The sequence below is a fragment of the Condylura cristata genome, unplaced genomic scaffold (assembly GCF_000260355.1).
Source record: "Condylura cristata isolate star-nosed mole 26May11 unplaced genomic scaffold, ConCri1.0 scaffold00001, whole genome shotgun sequence".
NCBI lineage: Eukaryota > Metazoa > Chordata > Mammalia > Eulipotyphla > Talpidae > Condylura > Condylura cristata.
In genome coordinates this window covers 34,976,171-34,997,063 of record NW_004567102.1, presented here as the reverse complement: position 1 = coordinate 34,997,063, position 20,893 = coordinate 34,976,171, and the positions used below count along the sequence as shown (strand labels likewise).

At 32.0% G+C, this 20,893-nt stretch overlaps 1 protein-coding gene across 3 annotated transcripts in view; it reads left to right on the top strand.

Annotated features, from left to right (window-relative positions):
* Positions 1-20,893, top strand: part of CEP162 (centrosomal protein 162kDa) — a 64,861-nt gene that overhangs the window by 2,775 nt on the left and 41,193 nt on the right. For 2 of the 3 annotated variants that reach the window (XR_001145391.1, XM_012724284.1), the window contains exons 1-2: positions 14,853-14,879; positions 17,420-17,536. Coding sequence is in view for 2 of the 3 variants with exons in the window: in XM_012724284.1 (XP_012579738.1) it covers positions 14,867-14,879; positions 17,420-17,536 (130 nt within the window). In the remaining variant the exon portion in view is untranslated. Of the gene's footprint in view, positions 1-1,487; positions 1,603-4,565; positions 4,713-5,032; positions 5,217-7,150; positions 7,219-13,044; positions 13,161-14,848; positions 14,880-17,419; positions 17,537-20,893 lie in introns of those variants that run through there. The other variant, XM_004674059.2, reaches the window with a different exon arrangement.

Here is a 20,893-nt window from a genome sequence, read left to right as displayed (position 1 = left end):
ACACTTAACCAATTTAATATGTGACTTGGTGACTTTTAGTATATTCTTAGTTACACAATCATCACAGTCATTTTAGAACATTTCACCACCCCAAAATGAAACTCTGTACTCATTGGTTATAGTCTTCCCAGCCTCAGGCAATTACTAATCTACTTCCTATCTCTGAGAATGTACCTGTTATAAACACTTCTTAGAAATAGAATCATATAATGTGTCCTCTGTTGTGGCTGGTTTCTTTTACTTAGCAGAATGTTTTCACGTTTTTCACTATGGTGACCTCTTTGTGCTCCATTCCTTTTTATTACTGAACAATATATGGGTGTTTCATGTGTTTATCTATTTAATCAATTAATGGATATTTTAATTCTTTCACATTTTGAATTAATGGGTATTTGAGTTCTTTCCACATTTTGTCAGTGATGAATAATGCTATTATAAATGGTTTATTCAGGTGTGGATGTATGTTGTCATGTCTCTTGTATAAATACCTAGGAGCTTGAGTGGAAATGCTAGGTCATATGGTTACTATGTTTAACCTTTTGAAAAACTGCCAGGCTGTTTTGTAAAATTGTGCCCTTTTAACTTCAGTAGTGTATTAGTATATTAGTATTCCATTTTCCCCATATCCATACAAGTGCTGTTACTATATAAGACTCAACTTTTTAGTTTGTTTTGTTTTTAATGATAGTTATCTGGAAAGCAATATGAAAGATTGTGGAGATAGGAGAACTTCATTAGATAGTAATACTACCTATTAGATCTTTTTCACAACACTGCAAGTTAAGTGTTACAATGCTTGTTTTGCATATGAATAAACTAAAAAAAAAAGAAATCTAAATTTTCCAAAGCAATGCAGTGAGAATATTTTGAAGTTGAAATCTGAATCGGACCTATCTGGCTCCAGAAATTTATACTTGTTTTCCCACAGATTAGTAGCCTAGAGTGATGGGGTAGATTGCGGTTAGAGTAGGGGATTTAGTACTGTAGGAAATTTGGGGCTAAAACCCAGAGACATTTAAATAAAAGTTTATTAAAATTTGTATACTATGTAACAAGATTCTAATTTCTCTGATAAATGCCTGAAACTTCTTCCTGGTCTTGGGATTGTGTGTTCTTTTAGAGTTATACTAGGTAATTTTACTTAAAAATTATTCTCAGACCCCAGATAGTGTTTAGTAGACAATTGTGTTCATTTTTCCTTTCCTGGTTAAATTTTTTCATCATTTTTAAAATTTCTTTGTTCTTGTTGATATTTTTCTACCTGACTTAGTCTGCTCGTTTAAATCTCTGTGTAAAATTGGTATTTAGAGATGCACATGTGGTTTTTTTAAGTTATTTTGTCTACATGCTTTTTAAAGTTGTTAATTCATACATTATTGCTGAGACTGTTGCGTATGCAATAGCTAAACTATGAGAGAATAAATGAAAACATTTTGAGTGATGAATGTGATTCTTGAATTGAGAACATATTTTTGTATCTGATTCAGCTTTCAGATGACTCTTTTGAAAATTCAAACAATACACCGAGACAACCTAAAAATGAAGTGAAAGAGAGAGAGACAGTGCCATGGTGGATAACTGAAAATGATTTTGAAGATGGTGGTAAATTGTGTTGATTTTTATTTTTAAATTATTTGACCACAAGGGGTCAGTCAAGATTTTTAATTTTAGGTTTTGCAATAGGTATATAAAGAAAATAATACTAATAATGTGAATTTTAAGGTTTGATTTTCATATTATTTCACAAGATTATGTATTTATATATAATACATAATTCCTTTCTGCATATCATATTATTTTATAATAATATCTTTTTGTTCAAATTAAGATGATGAATAATACAGGTATATTTGTGTTTAATATAAAATTGATACAAGGTGATTTAATAAAATATTCTGACAATGCATTAATTTTATTGCCCCAGGAAGTTTTTAATAAATCTATAAATTTTGGTGTCATTCTATTAGTAACAGAAGTAATAATAATAATAATTTACTATGTTAAAGGTAAAGAACTCATTATTGACCCTATCTGGCACAGTAAATGTCTTAACCAAACTGTTCCTAGTCACAGCTTTATTAATGGAAACTTATTCTCGAGTGTTTTCTTCCGTATGCTTGCATATCCCCAAGGAACTCCAGAATACTTTTATTAAGTGTTTATACTTTGTGTGGGTTAGTGTTAAACACTATTTTGTAAACTGATAGGATTTTTTTATTTCTTCTGTAGGGATACAGAAATTTTCTCACAAAAAATAACCTGTGACTAATATTTTGCCCATAAAATTGAATAAGAATTTCTCTATGTGATAGTTAAGGCTCTAACTGGAATCCCCCTTTCTGGCCTTATGGACATAGCCATGCTAAGCTGATAGGATTTTTTTATTTCTCTGTAGGGATACAGAAATTTTCTCACAAAAATTAACCTATGACTAATATTTTGCCCATAAAATTAAACAAGAATTCCTGTATGTGATAGTTAAGGCTCTAACTGGAATCCCCCTTTCTGGCCTTATGGACACAGCCACGCTCATTTATCCTTTATCTTCTGCAAACACCCCTTGCTTCATTCCTCTGTGCCCAGCTCATGCTCTCTTGCTACTAGAATGCCTTTTTCTCACCTCTCTTGTCTCAGTTAAGTTTGGTATTACTGCTTTTTTGCAAACCTGCGCTAGCTCCCTTGTTTACACAGTTATTGTTTCCTCCTTTGTTCTTATGTTGGAACACCATCAAACTTTGTATTAATAGTGATAACCTATAAGGCTATTCCTGAGGCTAGGAGCTCTCTGGAGGCAGGAAATATCTCTATTTCCTTTTGTTTTCTGACCCTCAACAGTAAATAATAAATATGTTTGATAAATAAATGTTAGAGTAAATGTGACAAACACTTCTTTGTTTTTCTTTATATTATATAATAAAGAAGTACCTTATTGAGAAATTCAGTGCATTTTTATTAAACCCCTAAACAATACAACTATGAAGTTTGCATGTGACGAATTCTTTTTTTAGAATCCTTCTCCCTGTTGGTGCTTGAAAAGAATGATGAAATGCTGCTGGAATTATTGATAAAGATTTGGTTTTAATTAGCATAAATGTCTCTTTTCCACAAAATAATATATCAGAGAAGGCATCTGCAAACTCACTCTAAGGCAAAAAAAAAAGTCCTAGACTAAATATTTGAATGTTGCCTAACTAAAGGTTTTTTTCTTTTTTTTTTTTTTAAAGAATGTACCAACTAGAGGTGGATTTGGTTAGTAATACTTCAGAAACAAACTTTAAATGTCTGTCTACTCAGAGGAGAGGGATTCTTTGCTCAAGGGCATAACCTGGTCCCTTATTCAATCAAACATTTATTGATTTAAAATTATGTTCCTAGTATAAGGGGCTTGTGTACAAAGACAAAAAAATTGATCCTGTCATCAAGAGTATACAGTGTTACAGGAAAATTAAATACCTTGAAGGAAGATTGCATCACCAGTCCTCCGTAGACACCTTTAAATATTAACACAGAGCAACTTCTGCCCTTTTACTTTCTTTTTCAATTGCCATAAGATGGTGAAATGTTCTGCTAAGAGGTTGAGCTGATCTGATCTTACTCTAACTAGTTATATTATTCACTGTCAGTAACTACTGGATTTTGACTTCTGTTATTAGTCTCTGCGAGCTTGATTCATGTGGTCACAACCCTGAGTCCAGATTCAGAGCCACGATGACACTCCAAGTGCCCCAGCCTCCACGTGCGCATTTTCAATTGGAGTGTCTGTTGCAGTATGTCTGCAGCTGTGTAGATATTATTTGATTCAGTAAAACCATTACTCACACAGTCATAAAATAAATGAATTCTAAATCCTTTCTAAGAGGATACTAATTAGGACATCTAAGTCTGGATTTTTACATACTTGCTAAGACTTCCTTCTTTGTAAAAGTGGTAATTTTCTAGTTTTCTTGTTTCTGTCGCATACCATTTTTTTTTTTTACAACAAATATATACAACTTGGGTAAAGAAATTCTGAGGTTACAGGGGTTTTTTTAGTGTTAATTCTTAGTGCTTTTCTCATAAAGAACAAAATCCTACCCCCACCATGGGAGGCCAAAATTGGTCTGAACGTCAGTGCCTGCTCTGGGCTTATCTCCTGCAGATGCACCTCCAAGCCCTAGATGCGGCCTCACTCACTGGCCCTCCTGTGCGACCTGCCCTCCCACTGTTGACCATGTGCGCCTGCGCCTTCTTTCTCTCTGCTTGGAACAGCTCACCCAGTTATGCCCTGCCCTTCCTTCACATAGGCAGAGTACCACGGTAAACCAGATTGAGTACTTGTGCCACTAAACAGTTTTTTAAAATCTTGTCTTATTATGCAATTTTTGAGAATATTCTATTAAAATGCTATGCAAACAAATAGAGTTACAACTTTTCTTTTGGGAACTTTAGGTCTGGTAGGTTTTCATTTAATAGACCAGCACTGTTTTGTAGCTTTACTCCACAAAGTTAGTTTTATATTGTGTTACCATCATGGTCAAACAATTTTTTGAGCCTAAATATTTAACTATATTAAATACCATTTCTAGGACTGATTGGAACGAATGTAAGCTACTTGAAAACCAAAAAGACTTCACAGCCTATTTTGGATATAGAAGAAGAATCTACTGAAAGGATTCAATTTCTTAAGAGCAGTGGAACCTCTATCTTAAGTATTGATAGCTTAGAAACAAATGGTAAGGAATAAAAAGGAATATGAGGTGACAGTTTATTAATTATTACTATGTTTATAATCAGAATTTTATTTATGAAAATTATCTCATACCTTCACCTTTACTGAAGCATGTAGACAGATTTAATATCTTCCTTGAATGTTGAGAATTAAACCTCTAGAGAAACCTTACAACATTGCATATTGATTATGAATATAAATATTTTGTAAGTACAAGAATAAATATTTTTATATTTAAAGATTTAATATTTGATGTCAATAAATGATCTTTAATTTCCTCAAGATTGTATATATTAATAAAATTTCTTTGTTCTTTTTATTCAGAGATAGGAGTTTCTGAGCTCAATCATAGTGTTCTCGGACTGGGATTGGACACATTAGAAGAACAAGAGGAAAAAGAGCAGTTTTTTGCCAGACTTGAGAAAGGCTTGACATCTTCCATTGATTATTCAAGATTAAATAAGGAATTGGATTCTAATGATTCCACACAATTTAAAGATTTACATAGGTATTATAAATATAATACAAACTAGTCATTAAGTAATTTTTTTGGTTTTATTTTTATTTTTGGTATATACATGGATTTAAAAGGTAAACATTATTTAATAGGCAACAGTTACAACTTATTTTCAGCTCTATTCTCTGTTCATTATTTTGGTCACAATTCTACATATATACTTGGAATATGTTGACTCGTATGTGAAATCCTACTCTGTTTCCAGATACCTGAAGTCCTAAGCCTGAGATAGTATTGTGACTAATAGCATATTGTCAGTATACTTGACTAGAAAATAACAATAATTTTTTCCACAGATAAGTAAGGAACCTTTATAACATTGCATATTGATTATAAATAAAATAAGTATTTTGTTTGTCTGGGTAGCTATTATAAGCTTAGGAATAAAGAAACTAAAAGGGAAGGGGAAGAACAGAGAGCTTCAACAGTTTTTGTATATGGTTGACACAGATGCTTACAAGAAACCTGGTTATTTCTGAATCTAGTAAATCTGACGTGTTCAAGTGCTTTGTGAAACCCGACGTCTTTAATTTACTCAGTTTTAGTTTAATTTTTTGAATTGTAAATGAAAGTCTATTTGTAATAAAGATTTTAAGGAAACCAAACAATAATTAAATTAAGCATGAGGAGAATTCTAATCTCTTGTTAAGTGCCTGCCCTCCTGAAGACATTTTGTATAGATAGTGGATGAAGCAGGACAGTAGCTATTGTAAATGGCAGGTCTGAGATTTTCACCTTAATTGTGAGCTAACAAGTTAGTCTGCCAATGCTGACAACAGCCTCAAGATTCTTGAATCAGAAGTGAAGGACCTCATTTCTTATAAAAACAGAACCTGAGTGTCATGTTTTTGCCTCAGTTTACCCAAGCCCCACCAACCCTACAGGGGCAACATAATACATGGGGCCCACGATGAGTGTTGACCTGTGCAGTCAACTGCTTTACAGGAGAGGTTTACTGTGCTTGAGGAATTCATTGCCCTCTCTGTAAATGGAAACAAACCTGTTCTTTGGGTGGAAACAATGCTTCATCTCTCAAATTGCTCACTGCATATACCACTCTGCAAAATGTCCTAGAAAAGAGGGGCCTTCTTGGCATACCCAGCAAGAACACATAAGGACACTCGGGGCTCATGGTGACTGCTCCAGTAGTGACAATATAGAATTAAGCATGCAAAGATATGTTGATCACAGGTTTTTTTGGGGCCTTTGAAATATTTCTTCTTATTTCTTAATAACATTGTTATCCACTGGTTTTGCTGCTGCAGAACAGTGTGGGCAGTGTGCAGTTTAGCACTGAATATGCACTATCAAGTGCCTACTGTTATAATAGTCTTATAGTTTCTTAGCTCTGATGATAATCTCACATTAGTGTTGACGGACTCAAAAGGTTAAAACTGATTTCTTGGTTTGAAAGAGCACTGTGCTTAAACTAATATATTGGGTATAATTTAAATCTGCTCAAGTTCTTTGTCACTTTGCAGAATTTTTCTTGATTTCAGCTTCTGTTCCACTTCCATTTCAGGATTAAATTGCTTATTAGCTTGTAAATGCTGACCATGGCATTTTTTTCTGCCCTCCGTGTAGACTTAACTAGTTCTCATAATTTGTAAATTCCTAAACTTTAGTTTAAAAGGGCCTTGTGATTTCATATACAAATAGCATATATTTATGTATAAAATATTGTATATTTGTGTAGAAAGTTAGAAATACACCTCTTTTTTGGTAGCACTTTGACAACTACAGTTAGTCTTTGACTGAACATCCTTTATTTTCAAAATATTCTCTTATGATTCCCTCATTTTTAGATTTCGATAGAACAAGCATAGTTGGGTAATATGTAATGTTAGAGATTTTAAAAACTATATACAAAGGATTGCATATAAATGTATTGCTGTGTAATACTGAATTAATATATTTTTCTCCAGTAATCAAGCTAATATAGAACTAACTGAAGATAAACAAGAAAATGAATTGAAGTATGAAGACCTAGCAGGTAATGTCATGGGTTTTAAAATGTACAGTATTTGAAAAGTTAGTACAGCTTTTAATAAAGACATTTATAAGAGAAAAATGGTTACAAAAAATGGTACTGTTTGGGAAAAAAATCTTTGAACATATTGAGTTAATTGCTTATTTCACAATCAGAGCTACTAAGAAATTTTTAAAGGTGCCTCATTTGCTACCTTACTTGCTGTGAGTGGACAATTCAGTGGTCCTGTTGGGAAGACAGGAAAAAAAAAAGATGTTTTTGTGCTAGGATTGGGAGAATCAGAAGAGGCCAGGATAGATACTTCAAAGCCTGGTTAGGGAAATATGACCTTTTTTCTTGATTTGTGTATGACTCCATTAAAAATCATTTCCCTGGCCCTCCCTGGTGGCGCAGCGGGTTAAAGCACAGCACTGAGAAACTAAAGCTACTTCCGCAGGAGTTCCATTCCCGCCTGCCCTGGAGGTGACCACATGGCGTGGCAGACCTCTCCTGATCTGCCCGCTGCTCCCCTCAGCAGTGTACTTCGTCAGTCTGCCTGTTCTGCTCCCCACTCTGTCTATAGTGAAACCTCTGGCTGCCCCTGAGCCTCTGGACTGTACCCCAGTTCTGTATGCACAAATAAATAAATCTTTAAAAAAAAAATCTTCCCTATTGATAGCATAAAACTGGGTTTTGCTTTTTTTATACATTTAACAGTTTCTAGCTTCTAATTGAAATGTTTCTACCTTTTACAAATATATTTTTATCTGTATGGCTATGGTTATTTAATGTTTTACCTTTGATTTTTATCTTTCCATCTTTTTTGTTGTGACTGCTTTTGTCCCACATTCAATTGGGGACAAAATTTATTATACTCCATTTTATTCCTTCTTTAGGCCTATTATTTATAACACTTTACTGAAGGATTTATTTCTTAGTTGCTCTAAGATTCACAATATAAGTCTCTTTTAGATTTTCCTTTTAGAGAATCACTTTATAGGAGTCTTAATAGTAAAGTTCTCCAACAGTTTTATCTTTTAGAGCATATATTTTTCTTATTTGTATATCTTTTAAAAATCTACAATGCAGTACCATTATTATAATTAATACCACTTTTTGTACATTACTGTCATGTAAAAAATTTTTAAGGAAGGTAAAAAATGTGTATTACTATGTAAAAGTTTATTTCTCCACATATTTATCATTCTTGGTGCTTTGTATTCCTTTACAAATATCTGAGTTGTTACCTAATGTTATTTTTAATCAGCATGAAGAATTCTGACATTTGTTATGGTGCAAGTCTACTAGTAATAAATTTGCTCAGCTTTCATTTGTCTGAAAATGTATTTACCTTTGCTTTTGAAGAGTAGTATGGCTTGATACAGATTTTTCTATTGAAATTTTGTTTTTGAGCACTTTTCATTCTGTTGTCTCTGACATTATCTCATGAGACATTAGTGGTAATTCCTGTTATTGTTATTTTGTATAAATTGTGTCTTTTATTTCTTTGATTGTTTGCAGGATATTATAATTAATATCACTTTTTGTACATTACTGTCATGTAAAAAATTTTTAAGGAAGGTAAAAATGTGTATTACTATGTAAAAGTTTATTTCTTCACATATTTATCATTCTTGGTGCTTTGTATTCCTTTACAAATATCTGAGTTGTTACCTAATGTTATTTTTAATCAGCATGAAGAATTCTGACATTTGTTATGGTGCAAGTCTACTAGTAATAAATTCGCTCAGCTTTCATTTGTCTGAAAATGTATTTACCTTTGCTTTTGAAGAGTAGTATGGCTTGATACAGATTTTTCTATTGAAATTTTGTTTTTGAGTACTTTTCATTCTGTTGTTGTCTGACATTATCTCATGAGACATTAGTGGTAATTCCTGTTATTCTTATTTTGTATAAATTGTGTCTTTTATTTCTTTGATTGTTTGCAGGATATTCTCTTCATCCTGGTTTCTTTGTAGTTTGATTAAAATGTATCTTGGTGTGCTTTTATCTCATGATGCATGCATCATGTTGGAAGCTGGTTAAGCACCAGTTATCAATAGATTAATAATTTCCATCAAGATAAAAAAATGTTTTGTGTAGTAATTCTTCAATATCATTTCTGCCTCCCACCTCCACCCCTTGCCCTTTGATTCTTATTTAAAATTATGTATTTATGTTAGGAAGCAATATTTTGTACCACAGGTCACTAAGACTGTGTTTCATTTTCTTAAAGCATTTTTTTCCCTCCGTTTTCAGGTATAACTTTTTTCTTTAATTTGTAAAGCCATTGAATATTTTTCTTTGGCTACAGATATTTCCTTTAGTTCCTTTTTTCAGCATTTTTAATATCTTTCCTCAATATCCATCTCCTCCTCAAGTCCTCAAGAGATTTTACATACTCTGCTATCTCAGTGTTTATCCATATATGGTTTCCTATCGACTGCCTTTTCTTCTTATGGGTCATTTTCCTTCCTTCTTGAGTTTATCTTTTTTTGGTTGCTGAGTAATATTCCATTGTGTATATGTACCACATCTTTTTAATCCAGTCATCTACTTTTGGGTATTTGGGTTGTTTCCATGTTTTTCCAATTGTAAATCAGGCAGCAGTAAACATGGGGGTACAGCTGTCTTTTTGAATCGGTGTTTTTGTGTCTTTTGGGTAGATACCTAGGAGTGGGATTGCTGGGTTGTATGGAAGCTCCATGTTTAGCAGTTTGAGAAACCTCCAAACAATTTTTCATAGTGGTTGTACTAGTTTGCATTCTCACCAGCAATGCAGGAGAGTTCCTTTTTCTCCACAAACTTGCCAACATTTGTTGTTGCTAGTTATTTGAAGATGTGCCATTCTCACTGGTGTGAGATGGTATCTCATTGTGGTTTTAATTTCCATCTCCCTGTTTACAAGTGATTGAACATTTTTTCATACCCTTGTTGGCCATCTGCATTTCCTCTTTGGAGAAGTATCTTTTTGGCTCTTCTGCCTGTTTTTTGATGGGGTTATTTATTTTTGTTGAATTTCACCAGTTCTTTGTATATCTTTGTGATCAATCCTTTATTGCTAGTATTGTGTGAGAAAATTTTTTTCTCGATCAGTGGGATGTCTGTTTGTTTTTTATAATGTCTCTTTTGCTGTACAGAAGCTTTAGAACTCTGTTTTTACATAGCTACCTCCTCTCTCTATCACTGTCCTCTTGAGCCTTCCTGAATGCATGTCTGTATCTCTCAACAGGGTGAGGCAGTCCTGACCTCCCCTTTCCTGCTCAGCATTCCAGAATTGCCTCTGGAGTTATCATCATAGAAGTGGGTCTCAGCTCATTTGTTTATCATTTCTCGGGAATCACATTTCTACACTGCCATTTGGCCAGTGTTTAAAAAGTTGTTTTGTGTATTTTGTTCAATCAGTTGCTTTCAAAGTCTTAAATCCAGTATGGCAGAGGAGAAAGTCCACTAGCTTTCATCATGCTAAAAAAATTTGCAGTTAAGTTTTCAAACAGGATATCTCCAAAAAGGATAATTTAGTATTGAGTACTTTTGTATTGAGTACTATCTAGTTTATTTGAATGTTAAAAAGATTTCCTATTTATGCAAATACTATTTTCAAAGTTAGAAGTGTAGGAAATATAATAACAGAAACATTCTTTCTTTGAATGTATAATGTTTTTTTTTTGCCCCAAAAGTCAGGACACTATGAACTATATTTTCATTGTTTTTTCAAAGAATGTGGAAGAACATAGATATTATCTTTTATAGTTTTCATATGAGAACCATGCTTTCAATTTGGTTTTGTTCTTTTGTTTTTGTATAAACTTAATTTGCTTTGGCAATTTCTTTTGAAATCTCTGATATGTTGTTTTCCATTCCTTTATTTCCATCTCCAATTTCTCTTTGGTGTAATTCAGATATATATATATCTGTATATATATATATATATATATATATATATATATATACAGTAGTACTTGTCTATCAACTTTTCAGTTACTAAATGCATTTATAAAAATGTAATTTGGAAGAAAGCACATTAGATTATCACCTTTCCCAATCAAACATTTGACTTTATTAACTTTCGATAGGATAAAGTGCAGCCTGGCTATAATAATGCTAGCAAAGATAATTACTGCTACTAAACTTAATAGCTAACATTTACATATAGTTGATGTTATATATCAGCTGCTGTTCTAAATACTTTAGCTCATAATTTTCTCATTAAACCTTAAAGATAAATTCCCAAAAGGTTTATTATTCATACTTAATAGCTAGGGATAGTGAGGCAAAGAGAAAGTGCATGCTAATCTTCTATAGATAAAATTAGAATCTTCTATAGCAAGATTAGAACCAGAAATTAAATCTAAGCCTGGTCATATTCTGAAGGACTGTGATGTTCTGTCTGAGCTATTTCTTATTCTTGTCTCTTTGCTTCGGGCAAATACCATATTCCCTCCCACTGATTTCTTGTCACTGGTCTAAATTAATTGCCACACCTTTCCAGAGCTCTTCTCTCCTTGACCATCATTTAAAGCAAGTGTAATTGCTAAGGTTACTTAAAATTCAGTGATTTCCACCTTGACTTTCAGTTTCTTAATTATCATATATTGGTCCTAGCATCTAGAAATATGTATAACGTTAAGTTATTTTTCTATAGATATCTACTGATATTTAAAAAATTCCAAACAATATTCTTTCTCCTTTGGACAAGAAGCAAAGGTGAACCTCTCAGCCTTAATAGTATAGGTATTAATGTAGTTCACCAACTAACTTAGTTTGTCTATCTAAGTTATAATACCCAGGCTGTTTTCCTTATGAACTAAAATAAAGATGTTTCTATAGCCAGATCTCATAGGAGACATCTTGATTAATGTCTAAGTCCTCTGGAATTAATTTTCAGACTTCCATTATTAAGTACACTTATATTGTCTCCTTCATTCTATGAGAATACTAAAAGACAGCCATTCTAGAAGTAGTCTCTCTAATAAATCATGCAGTCTCTTCCTTATCAGACGACCCCATTTCTGAATGTGATATCTTATTTTTGAAATACAGTAAGATGATGTTTTTTTTCTGAGGTGATTGGGTTTTCTCTGAAAAGGCCATTCTCTTTCTACTAGAATCTGTAGATCCCAAGCAGCCCTTTGATTTAAGAGGTATAAAGCTACAAGTTAAAAATTGACAAAGAAAATCTGGTGAAATAATTCCTGCCTCATCTTCCCCATAAGTGCTTTGGTGGCATGTTAATGTTGATACCTCTCACGCTTCTGCAAAGCAGTGGAAATAATAATTGGGGACTTTGCTTAGAAATATTGGGAAACAATGATGGTCATATAGGGCCAGTATTTACAGGAAGAGGGAAAGCTAAAGAGGTCAGAAGGTCAGAAATTAACCTGACATAAGTACTGGTAAGACTTACAGTAGAAATATCTGTAGAGACCAAAAAATACAACTTATAAAAGAAAAAGCAAAAATTCAGTCTTTTTAAGAGTGGCAAAATTTCACAAATGTATGACCTTTTGTAAGGCAGCAACTTGAGATTTTTGTTTTTAAAGAAACAAATACTAAGTTTGTCTTTTGGACAACTCTTGAAATTTTTATTTGATTAATGAAGTCAGAGATCAAAACTATAAAACTCCTAATTGTTTCAAAGTACAATAAAAACAAAGTAAGCTTAAGCTAATTTTTATAAATTGATTTTTATTAAATCTTTGCAAAAAATATGTCCTCTAAAAGTATCTTTATGTTAATATTTCAATAAAACATCCTTATGCAGAATTCTTCTTTAGAAATCAACCATCTTTTCCTAAAATTTTACTTTCTTGCATGTGAACCTTGTATTTTTTACATTATTTTCTTCAGAAAATTACAGCGATGATTTTGAAAATGAGGATATTGATGTACCTTTGACTGCTAAAGATGAAGAAAATAGCTCCAAAGAAAATTCAAAGTCAGAAAAAATAAATGTAACTAAACAGGTATGTGTCAGTTATATGGTTTACATTTCATTCATTACCTTAGCTAACTATTACTATATAAAGAGTTCAAAATTGGCATCCTTCATAGTCTTGTTCATTGTTATAAAGTTATAGATCTCTTAAAATACAGACATTTTCTTAGTTCAGTTTGTCAATTTAGGTCTAAATCTCAATGAAATAGCATTAGAATTGATGATTTTTTAAAGGATTGCCTTTGCCAAGTAATTGCCTTGAGTTAAGCTTTAGAAATTTGAAACAAAATCTCAAATCTGATTTTTAAACAAGTATATTAAATTGTACTTTTCTTTTATAGGTCTTGTCCTATAACGTATAGTTGATTTGTCTTCTCTGTTTTTATGTTAGACGTAAGATTACTGTCTGAAAATTACTTGACTAACAATGAATTAAATTACTCAGTTCACATTAAATGTTGCTAAACTCTAATTCTTTTGTTGATCAGTTCTCACTAAGACTAGTTAAGCATTACACAGGACATATTGCCTGCCAGACAGAACTTATTCTTGAAGCTACCTAATAGTTACTAGTAGGGTGTTATAATTTGTTATACTGATCTTGATCTAAGTAATAGCCTCTTTTGGAACTGTGTGTTAGGACTAGATGTTTTGAACATGGGTAAAATCATAGACTCCGAAGTACTTTAGGTTATCATAGACATTCTTATTTTTAAATTTGCCTAGAACTTACTCCTTGAGTATCCTATGTCACTCATTTTTGGGGGGAAGGACAAAGTGACCTTATAAATAGAGGCAGAGTAATGTGCATGTGATCTGGTGGTTATCCTTAGAAAATTTAGTGAGATTTATACTGGAAGGTTGCAAATACAGTACAAATTTTCATAAAATTTCACATGCGCCCTTGTTATTATAAGATCACAATCTTTCTTTGTTGCTTAAAGTTAATGATCAACTATAACTTGTATTATTTCACATACAATTCAAGAGATAAGATTTTCAAAACTCATGTCACTAGTGGCAAAATAGTTTTATTTATGAAAAATAAATAGGTTAGTGGAAAGTATGAGTAATATAATATATCAAGTAAGTATAACTGAATGAAATGTGCCAGCCTGAACATGGAAGCCTAGTAAAGATGCTTCTTTGTAAAGATCAAAATAGGAAAGGTTTAAAACTGTTACTATGTGATGATCTGATATACTGACATGAAGAATATAGGTGATACTTAATAGAAAATTTACTGTAAGGTAACTTATTATGTTGGAAAATTTCAACTGTCTTGCCAGAGGTTTTAAAATTTTATCTTTTAAATCATAGATGTAAAAACACAAGTTAAAATTGATCACTAATTTTAAACAAGAAGGGAGGAAAAGATTGGTGATTTTATAATAATGGAGTCTGTCTGAAATAGCAATGTTACAGTTTAAAAACAGAAGAATTTCTATATAGACTTGACAAACAGATGACATTTAGTTAATTTAAATACGACTTATTAAGATGTAAATTAATTAGTGATACCTTCTAGATGTCACTCACAACTGTAACCTTCAGTCTTACAAGTTTACTGGTAAATAACAAAGATGAAAAAGAACTAAAAAGCACATTTCCTGATCTTTTCATAATGAAATAAAGAACTGGCTTTCAAATTTTATTATTATTTACACTGTGGTCATTTTAAATAACTATATCTCTTAATTTTATCTCTTAATTTAGGAAGAAGAGAAAACAGGCATGCTGGCTAATGGTAAATATTATGTATACTGACACAAATTGTTATGTTCAAAATTATACCTACACATTCTAAAGAAATCCATGTCTTCAAAAAAAAAAAATCACTGAGCTAAAGATCACAGATTTATACCCATCCTTAATCTTTTCTGTCATAGTTAAGAATATTGCTATTTTGAAAGCCCAGAAACAGGTGATTTTATAGATGAAATCAACCAGATATTCAAAGAAGAATTAATACTAACATTTAAACTCTTTCAAAAATGAAAGAGAAAAACTTAACAAATTCATTCTGTGGAGCCAGCATTACCTTGATAACTGAAACAGAATATGAAAATGATTCCATTTAAAATAGCATCAAAGATAAAATACTTATGTCTAAATTTAAGCAAGATGAAAGATCTATATACACTGAAAACTATTAAACTTTGCCAAAGAAATAGAAGATTATATAAAAAAGTAGAAAGATATTCCATGTTCACAATTTAAAAAATATATATTATTTAAATGTCCATATTACTCATCTCTTTGATAGAGATTAAATTTAATCTCTATCAAAATTCCAATGACATTTTCCGAAGAAATAGAGAAAGCAATCCTAATATTTATTTGTCACCATGAAAGACTCCAATTAGCAAAAGCAATCTTGAGAAAGAACAAAGCTGGAAGTGTCACACTTCCTGGCCTCAGGCTATTCCAAAGTAAACAGTATGCTATTGGCATTAAAAATAAATACATAGATCATGAAATAAAGATGCCAGACATAATTAAGTTTTGCATATACGTCAATTTTGCATATATTGTCAATTTTTGACAATAGTGCTAAGAATACATAGTGGTAAATGGATGGTCTTTTCAAGATGTGATACTTGAAAAGCTAGATAATAACATGCAATCTGGTAAACCTGGAACTTAATCACACTCCATACACAGAAATCAACTCATAATGGATTAAAGCCTTAAACATAAGGCCAGTAGCCATAAAACTTTTAGAAGAAAACATAGGATCTTGCAGTGATTTTTTTTTTCAATTTGACATGGAAACCAAAGATTTACAAAAGCAAAAATAAATAAGCAGGACTACATCAAACTAAAAAAAAAAAATTGTACAGCAGCAAAGGAAACATCCATCAACAAAATTTAAAGGAATAATATGGAATAGGAAAAATATTTGTAAACCTACATATTCCAGAATTTCAGAAAGGAACTTATATTCAAAATATACAAGGAACTCCTGAAACTCAATAGAAAAAGAAAAAAAATCTACCTACCCAAATTAAAAATGGGCAAAGGACTTGAATACATTTTTGTAAAGAGGCCAAAAGGTATATGAAAACTTCATTAATCAACCAGGTAAAAGCAAATAACTTCATTAATCACCAGGTAAAAGCAAATAAAAACAAAATTGAATTATCCCCTCTCCTTTTGGGAAAGATGTGGTGAAAAGGGACCCTTGTATACTTGGTAGAAACATAAATTGTAAACCTCCTATGGAAAACAACCTGAGTTCATAAAAAAAAAAAACATGAAACTGGAAATAAAAATAAAATTATAATCCAACAATCCCATTTCTGGGGATATATTTTGAAGAGAAATCTGTACTCCCATGTTCTTTAGAGCATTACTCACAATAGCCAAGATACAGATACAACCAAAACATCTATTGATGGATCATGGATAAAGAAGATTACATATTGCTGTATGTGTATATTCAGTGTAATAATAATTGGCCTTAAAAGAAAAGGTAATTTTTTCATTTGCAGCAGCATGGGGCAGTGTGGAGGACATTGTGCAAAATGAAATAAGCCAGACAAGAAAGACACTGCTGCATGATCTCACTTATATCTGTAATCTAAAATGTCAAACTCATAGGAACAGCATGGGATGATGGTTCCCAGGGACCAGGGAAAGGAATATGGGAAGATGTTGGTGAAGGGGCACAGACTTTTAGTAATACAAGATAGTCCCCAAGGTCACAGGTACATCAACATAAATATAGTAAATATTGTATAAGTGAAATTTGCTGAGAGGGGAAATCAAACATTCTTAACACACACAAGTAGCTATTTAGTGTAGCAGTATGCTAATGAGTTTGATTGTCATGAATATTTTACAGTTTATATATAAAGTCCTCAAGTTAAACATCTCATATATATACATATATATAAATATATATATACATATATATAAATATATATATACATATATATAAATGTATATATAGTAAACTGTGTCTCAATAAAGTTTGGGAGAGATTTAGAATATTTCTATTTTTCTTAGACTTTGCACATTTAAACCTTAGGAGACATATAACCATAGATACCTATGCTGATGTTAGTCTACATTCTTGTACATGAGAAGAAAACCATGCTTGTTACAACAATATGGTTACATATTATTTATACATAAACATTTATCTTTGCTTTATACAATAAGTTATTTATAAGACAACATGGCTTATTTTAATATCATATGATTAAAATATTAATTAAATGAACCATACAAATTTCTTTACATTCCTGGTCTTTTTTTTTTTTTTCTTTTACATTGTTGCAGTGGTGCTGCTTGACTCACTAGACTCTGTTGCAGAGGTCAACCTTGATGAAGAGGATGAAGCAACAACTAAGCCCAAAGTCCTGTCAGAAGTAACTGATAATGAAATGACAGGAACAGGTAGAAATGTTTGTAAAATGTGTTCTCTGAATTTGTAATATTTATGATTACTTCATTTTTAGAACTATATATATAATATTTAATAATCAGTATATAATAGCTCTATTGACAATAGAATTTTGAATTTTCTACTATATATATAAAATTTTATATCACATTTTGAAACAATCTGATTTGCTAATGTTTACAGTCAATGCTAGTATATCAGTTAAAGTATTTTTAATTGAACACTTAAAAAAGAATGAATGCTGTTGATAGACAGCAATAGGTGAATATTAATAAATATTCTATGTTCCTTCAGGGTATTCAGAATTCAGAGTATTCAGATAATTAAATTTGTCAAATGTAGGAGAAATAAGCTTTCTGTTTTGTGTTTTTCTATAGCTTCCTCCATAGCAGGAAGGGGGAGATCACATCTCAAAATTCTGAAATGCCTGGGGACACCTAGACTTTACAGAAGGTTAATGTAAAAGCCTTTTCAACAGTAATCTTTCAAGCCTTTTTAAACAGTGAAATCTTCATCTACAAATGATATCCTATGAGTGACTCTGTATTTTATAAAAAAATTTTTATAAATCTAAATGTTTGTATTTCTAACCTATATTTATAAATTAATGGCAATAATATGGTCATAAAATGTTTTTTTGAAATCAGAAATTAGAAATATTTGTTATGATCTCATATCACTATCAGACCTTCAATAGATTTGTGTATTTTGTTTTTGTGGTACAATATAAAAAATGTATTGATTTACATGAATTGTTGCAAATGGTAACTTATTAATCAGCTTCCTTTAAAAGTCCCAGTTGACCAATGTATAGTAATTGAGTGTGACCAGTTGAACACACTAAACCAATCTATGTGGAGAAAAAGCAATATAAATGATGAATACTAACCGACTCTAAACATCTGCTTACATTTAAAAAATATTTGTTTTCTTAATTAAAAATATCTAAAGAAAAGATAATGTCTCATAACAATAAAATCTGATATATTTTCACATAACAAACACAACCAGATATAACCAGATCAAAAACCAAAACATAACCCAAGAGCTCTTATTTTGAGCCACTGCCATTCAGGGGTTACCATTCTCTTGACTCTTACTAAATTCAATTCCATTTTAAAATATAAAAGTCAAAAATATTACAATTTTCCCATCATGTCACATTTACTTGTCACTAACAACTGAGAATTCTGCCATTCTGAGAGTGTGTACTAAGCACCATTCTCAGTCTTCCTGCTATGTAAGTATGCGTCACATGGACTGACAGTCTACTTGCAAGCCGGTTTGCTTGCACAGTTATTTTCAGTAAGCAGACTTGAATTCTTTTAAAAGACCAATGTAAGAGCCTACCTCTTCTAGTCAGTGATACATCATAGGGGCAGTGATGTGTGTACTAGATGGCCAGAGACTATTTAGATGGGCATGGAGACAAAGCAGGAGACAAAAGTAAGCACGCAGATGTTCTTCAACTTACTATTTTACATAACTGGCACTTTGGTATATTCAGATTTATTTCTATTACATTTTAAAATGTGATTTAAAATGAGAGTTCATTCAAACGTGTAGGACTTACAATTTTTCTCTGAAACAGTATGGTTTTGTAAAAAGTATAAAACCACTGCTGTAGGTTATAAGAGAAGCTAAATGTAAAGACAATCTTGCTGAAAGTAAATATTCTCGTAAGGTGATCCAAACAGTTCTGTTAAGCTATAGTTTCGTTGTTGTTTTGGTATTCTTTAATGCTGGACTCTAAAATAGTTCGATGAGTTCAGAGAGAGTGGAGTATGAACTTATTATGACATGTATCCTTGGCTTCATATTCCCAGCTTTTCCAGTTTCAGTTGGGTGATTTTGAACAATGCTTCTAAGACTGTTTCCTCTTCTTTAAAATGAGACCTTGTGGTAGACAACTGAGATAAGGAATAGCATCTTGTTCATTAATAAGATTCAACAATTAATAACAACTTTGTAGTTGTTATCATTACTGTTATTTTTTGACATTTTATTAATGCTATTAAATTTTAATAAATAACCTGAGGGATCTATATGTAAATATGTAGTCACTCTGAGGTGTTGAATTTACCAAGTTTTTCAAAAATATGTTTGAAAATCTTCAAATCAGCATCTCAACTTGATTTGACAACTACAAAGATCATAGGGTTTTTTTTTTGTTTTTTAGTTTTGTTTTTTAACCCATGTTTCTTCCAGTATTTAGCAGGCTCAAGTATATAATACAATGTCAAAGAGCATCCTTAAAAAGAAAGTATTTATGAAATTTTTCATGCCTTGTTGTATTTAAAAGTGAGGTTTTCCTAAGACCAGCCCAGACCTAGCCTTTCACTCATGTTCCTGTGTCTCAAAGACAAGCGCCATTCTGTGCTGGGCTGAATGACCAGGGTACTCACAGATGACAGTGTTGCACAGCTAGGAACCTCTCCCCGGCAAAACAGAACTGGATTCTTCTCAACTTTCTAAAGCAGACTTAACGAGTGTTTTTCTTTTAGTACCATAAAGTAACTACAGAGTCTTGTTTTTTTAATGTAAAAGGCAAAGAAGTCAACCCTGAACCTTCTCCCTTCAAAAAATGTTTGAACATGTTAACTTTCTGGCACATGTATTATTTCCAGTATCACTTAGATTAATGACTCAGGTTAGGAGAAAATATTTTTTCTCTGTGCTGTTTTCCAAGGACCCCCCAGTAACCTCTCCGTTCTTTTTTTATAATTTCGATCTTTTAGGCCATTTGTTTTTCTGCATGTTTGGTCTACTGTTCCTTAAAAACCTGAAACTCTTTCTAATATTTCCCACCTGTTAAATTAGTTATGAGTATTCACCATGACCACATCTTTCATCATTGGGTTCACTTCTTTTATTCATAACAGGTACTTAAGCATCCTGACAATTCTATAGAGGAGGAAAAAAAAATCCTTTCCCTTTCATTATAAAAACTGTTCTCTTTTTCAGTCATGCTATTGAGTCTGAAAGATGAATTATGGTAAAAGTTAAGCTTATTTTAATAGGCTAACTTTCTTTTCAAGTCTTACTGGGAAATCCCTGCCACCTACTTTTTGGTAATTTTGTTGTAACTGCATCTCTCACTTTAGTTTTAAGTGACTTAAGCATGTCTATTATTTATTTAGAGATGCTTCAAATAGCAGTGGAGACCTCAAGTATCAGCTAGAAAGTTGTCTTACTATAAGGCATTCTACGCCATCTTTTATGTGTCACATATTACATAGAGTTAAAAGTAACCCCACAGGGGCCCTCCCTGGTGGCACAGCGGGTTAAAGCACAGCACTAAGAAGCTAAAGCCACTTCCGCATGAGTTCGATCCCCGCCCGCCCCGGAGG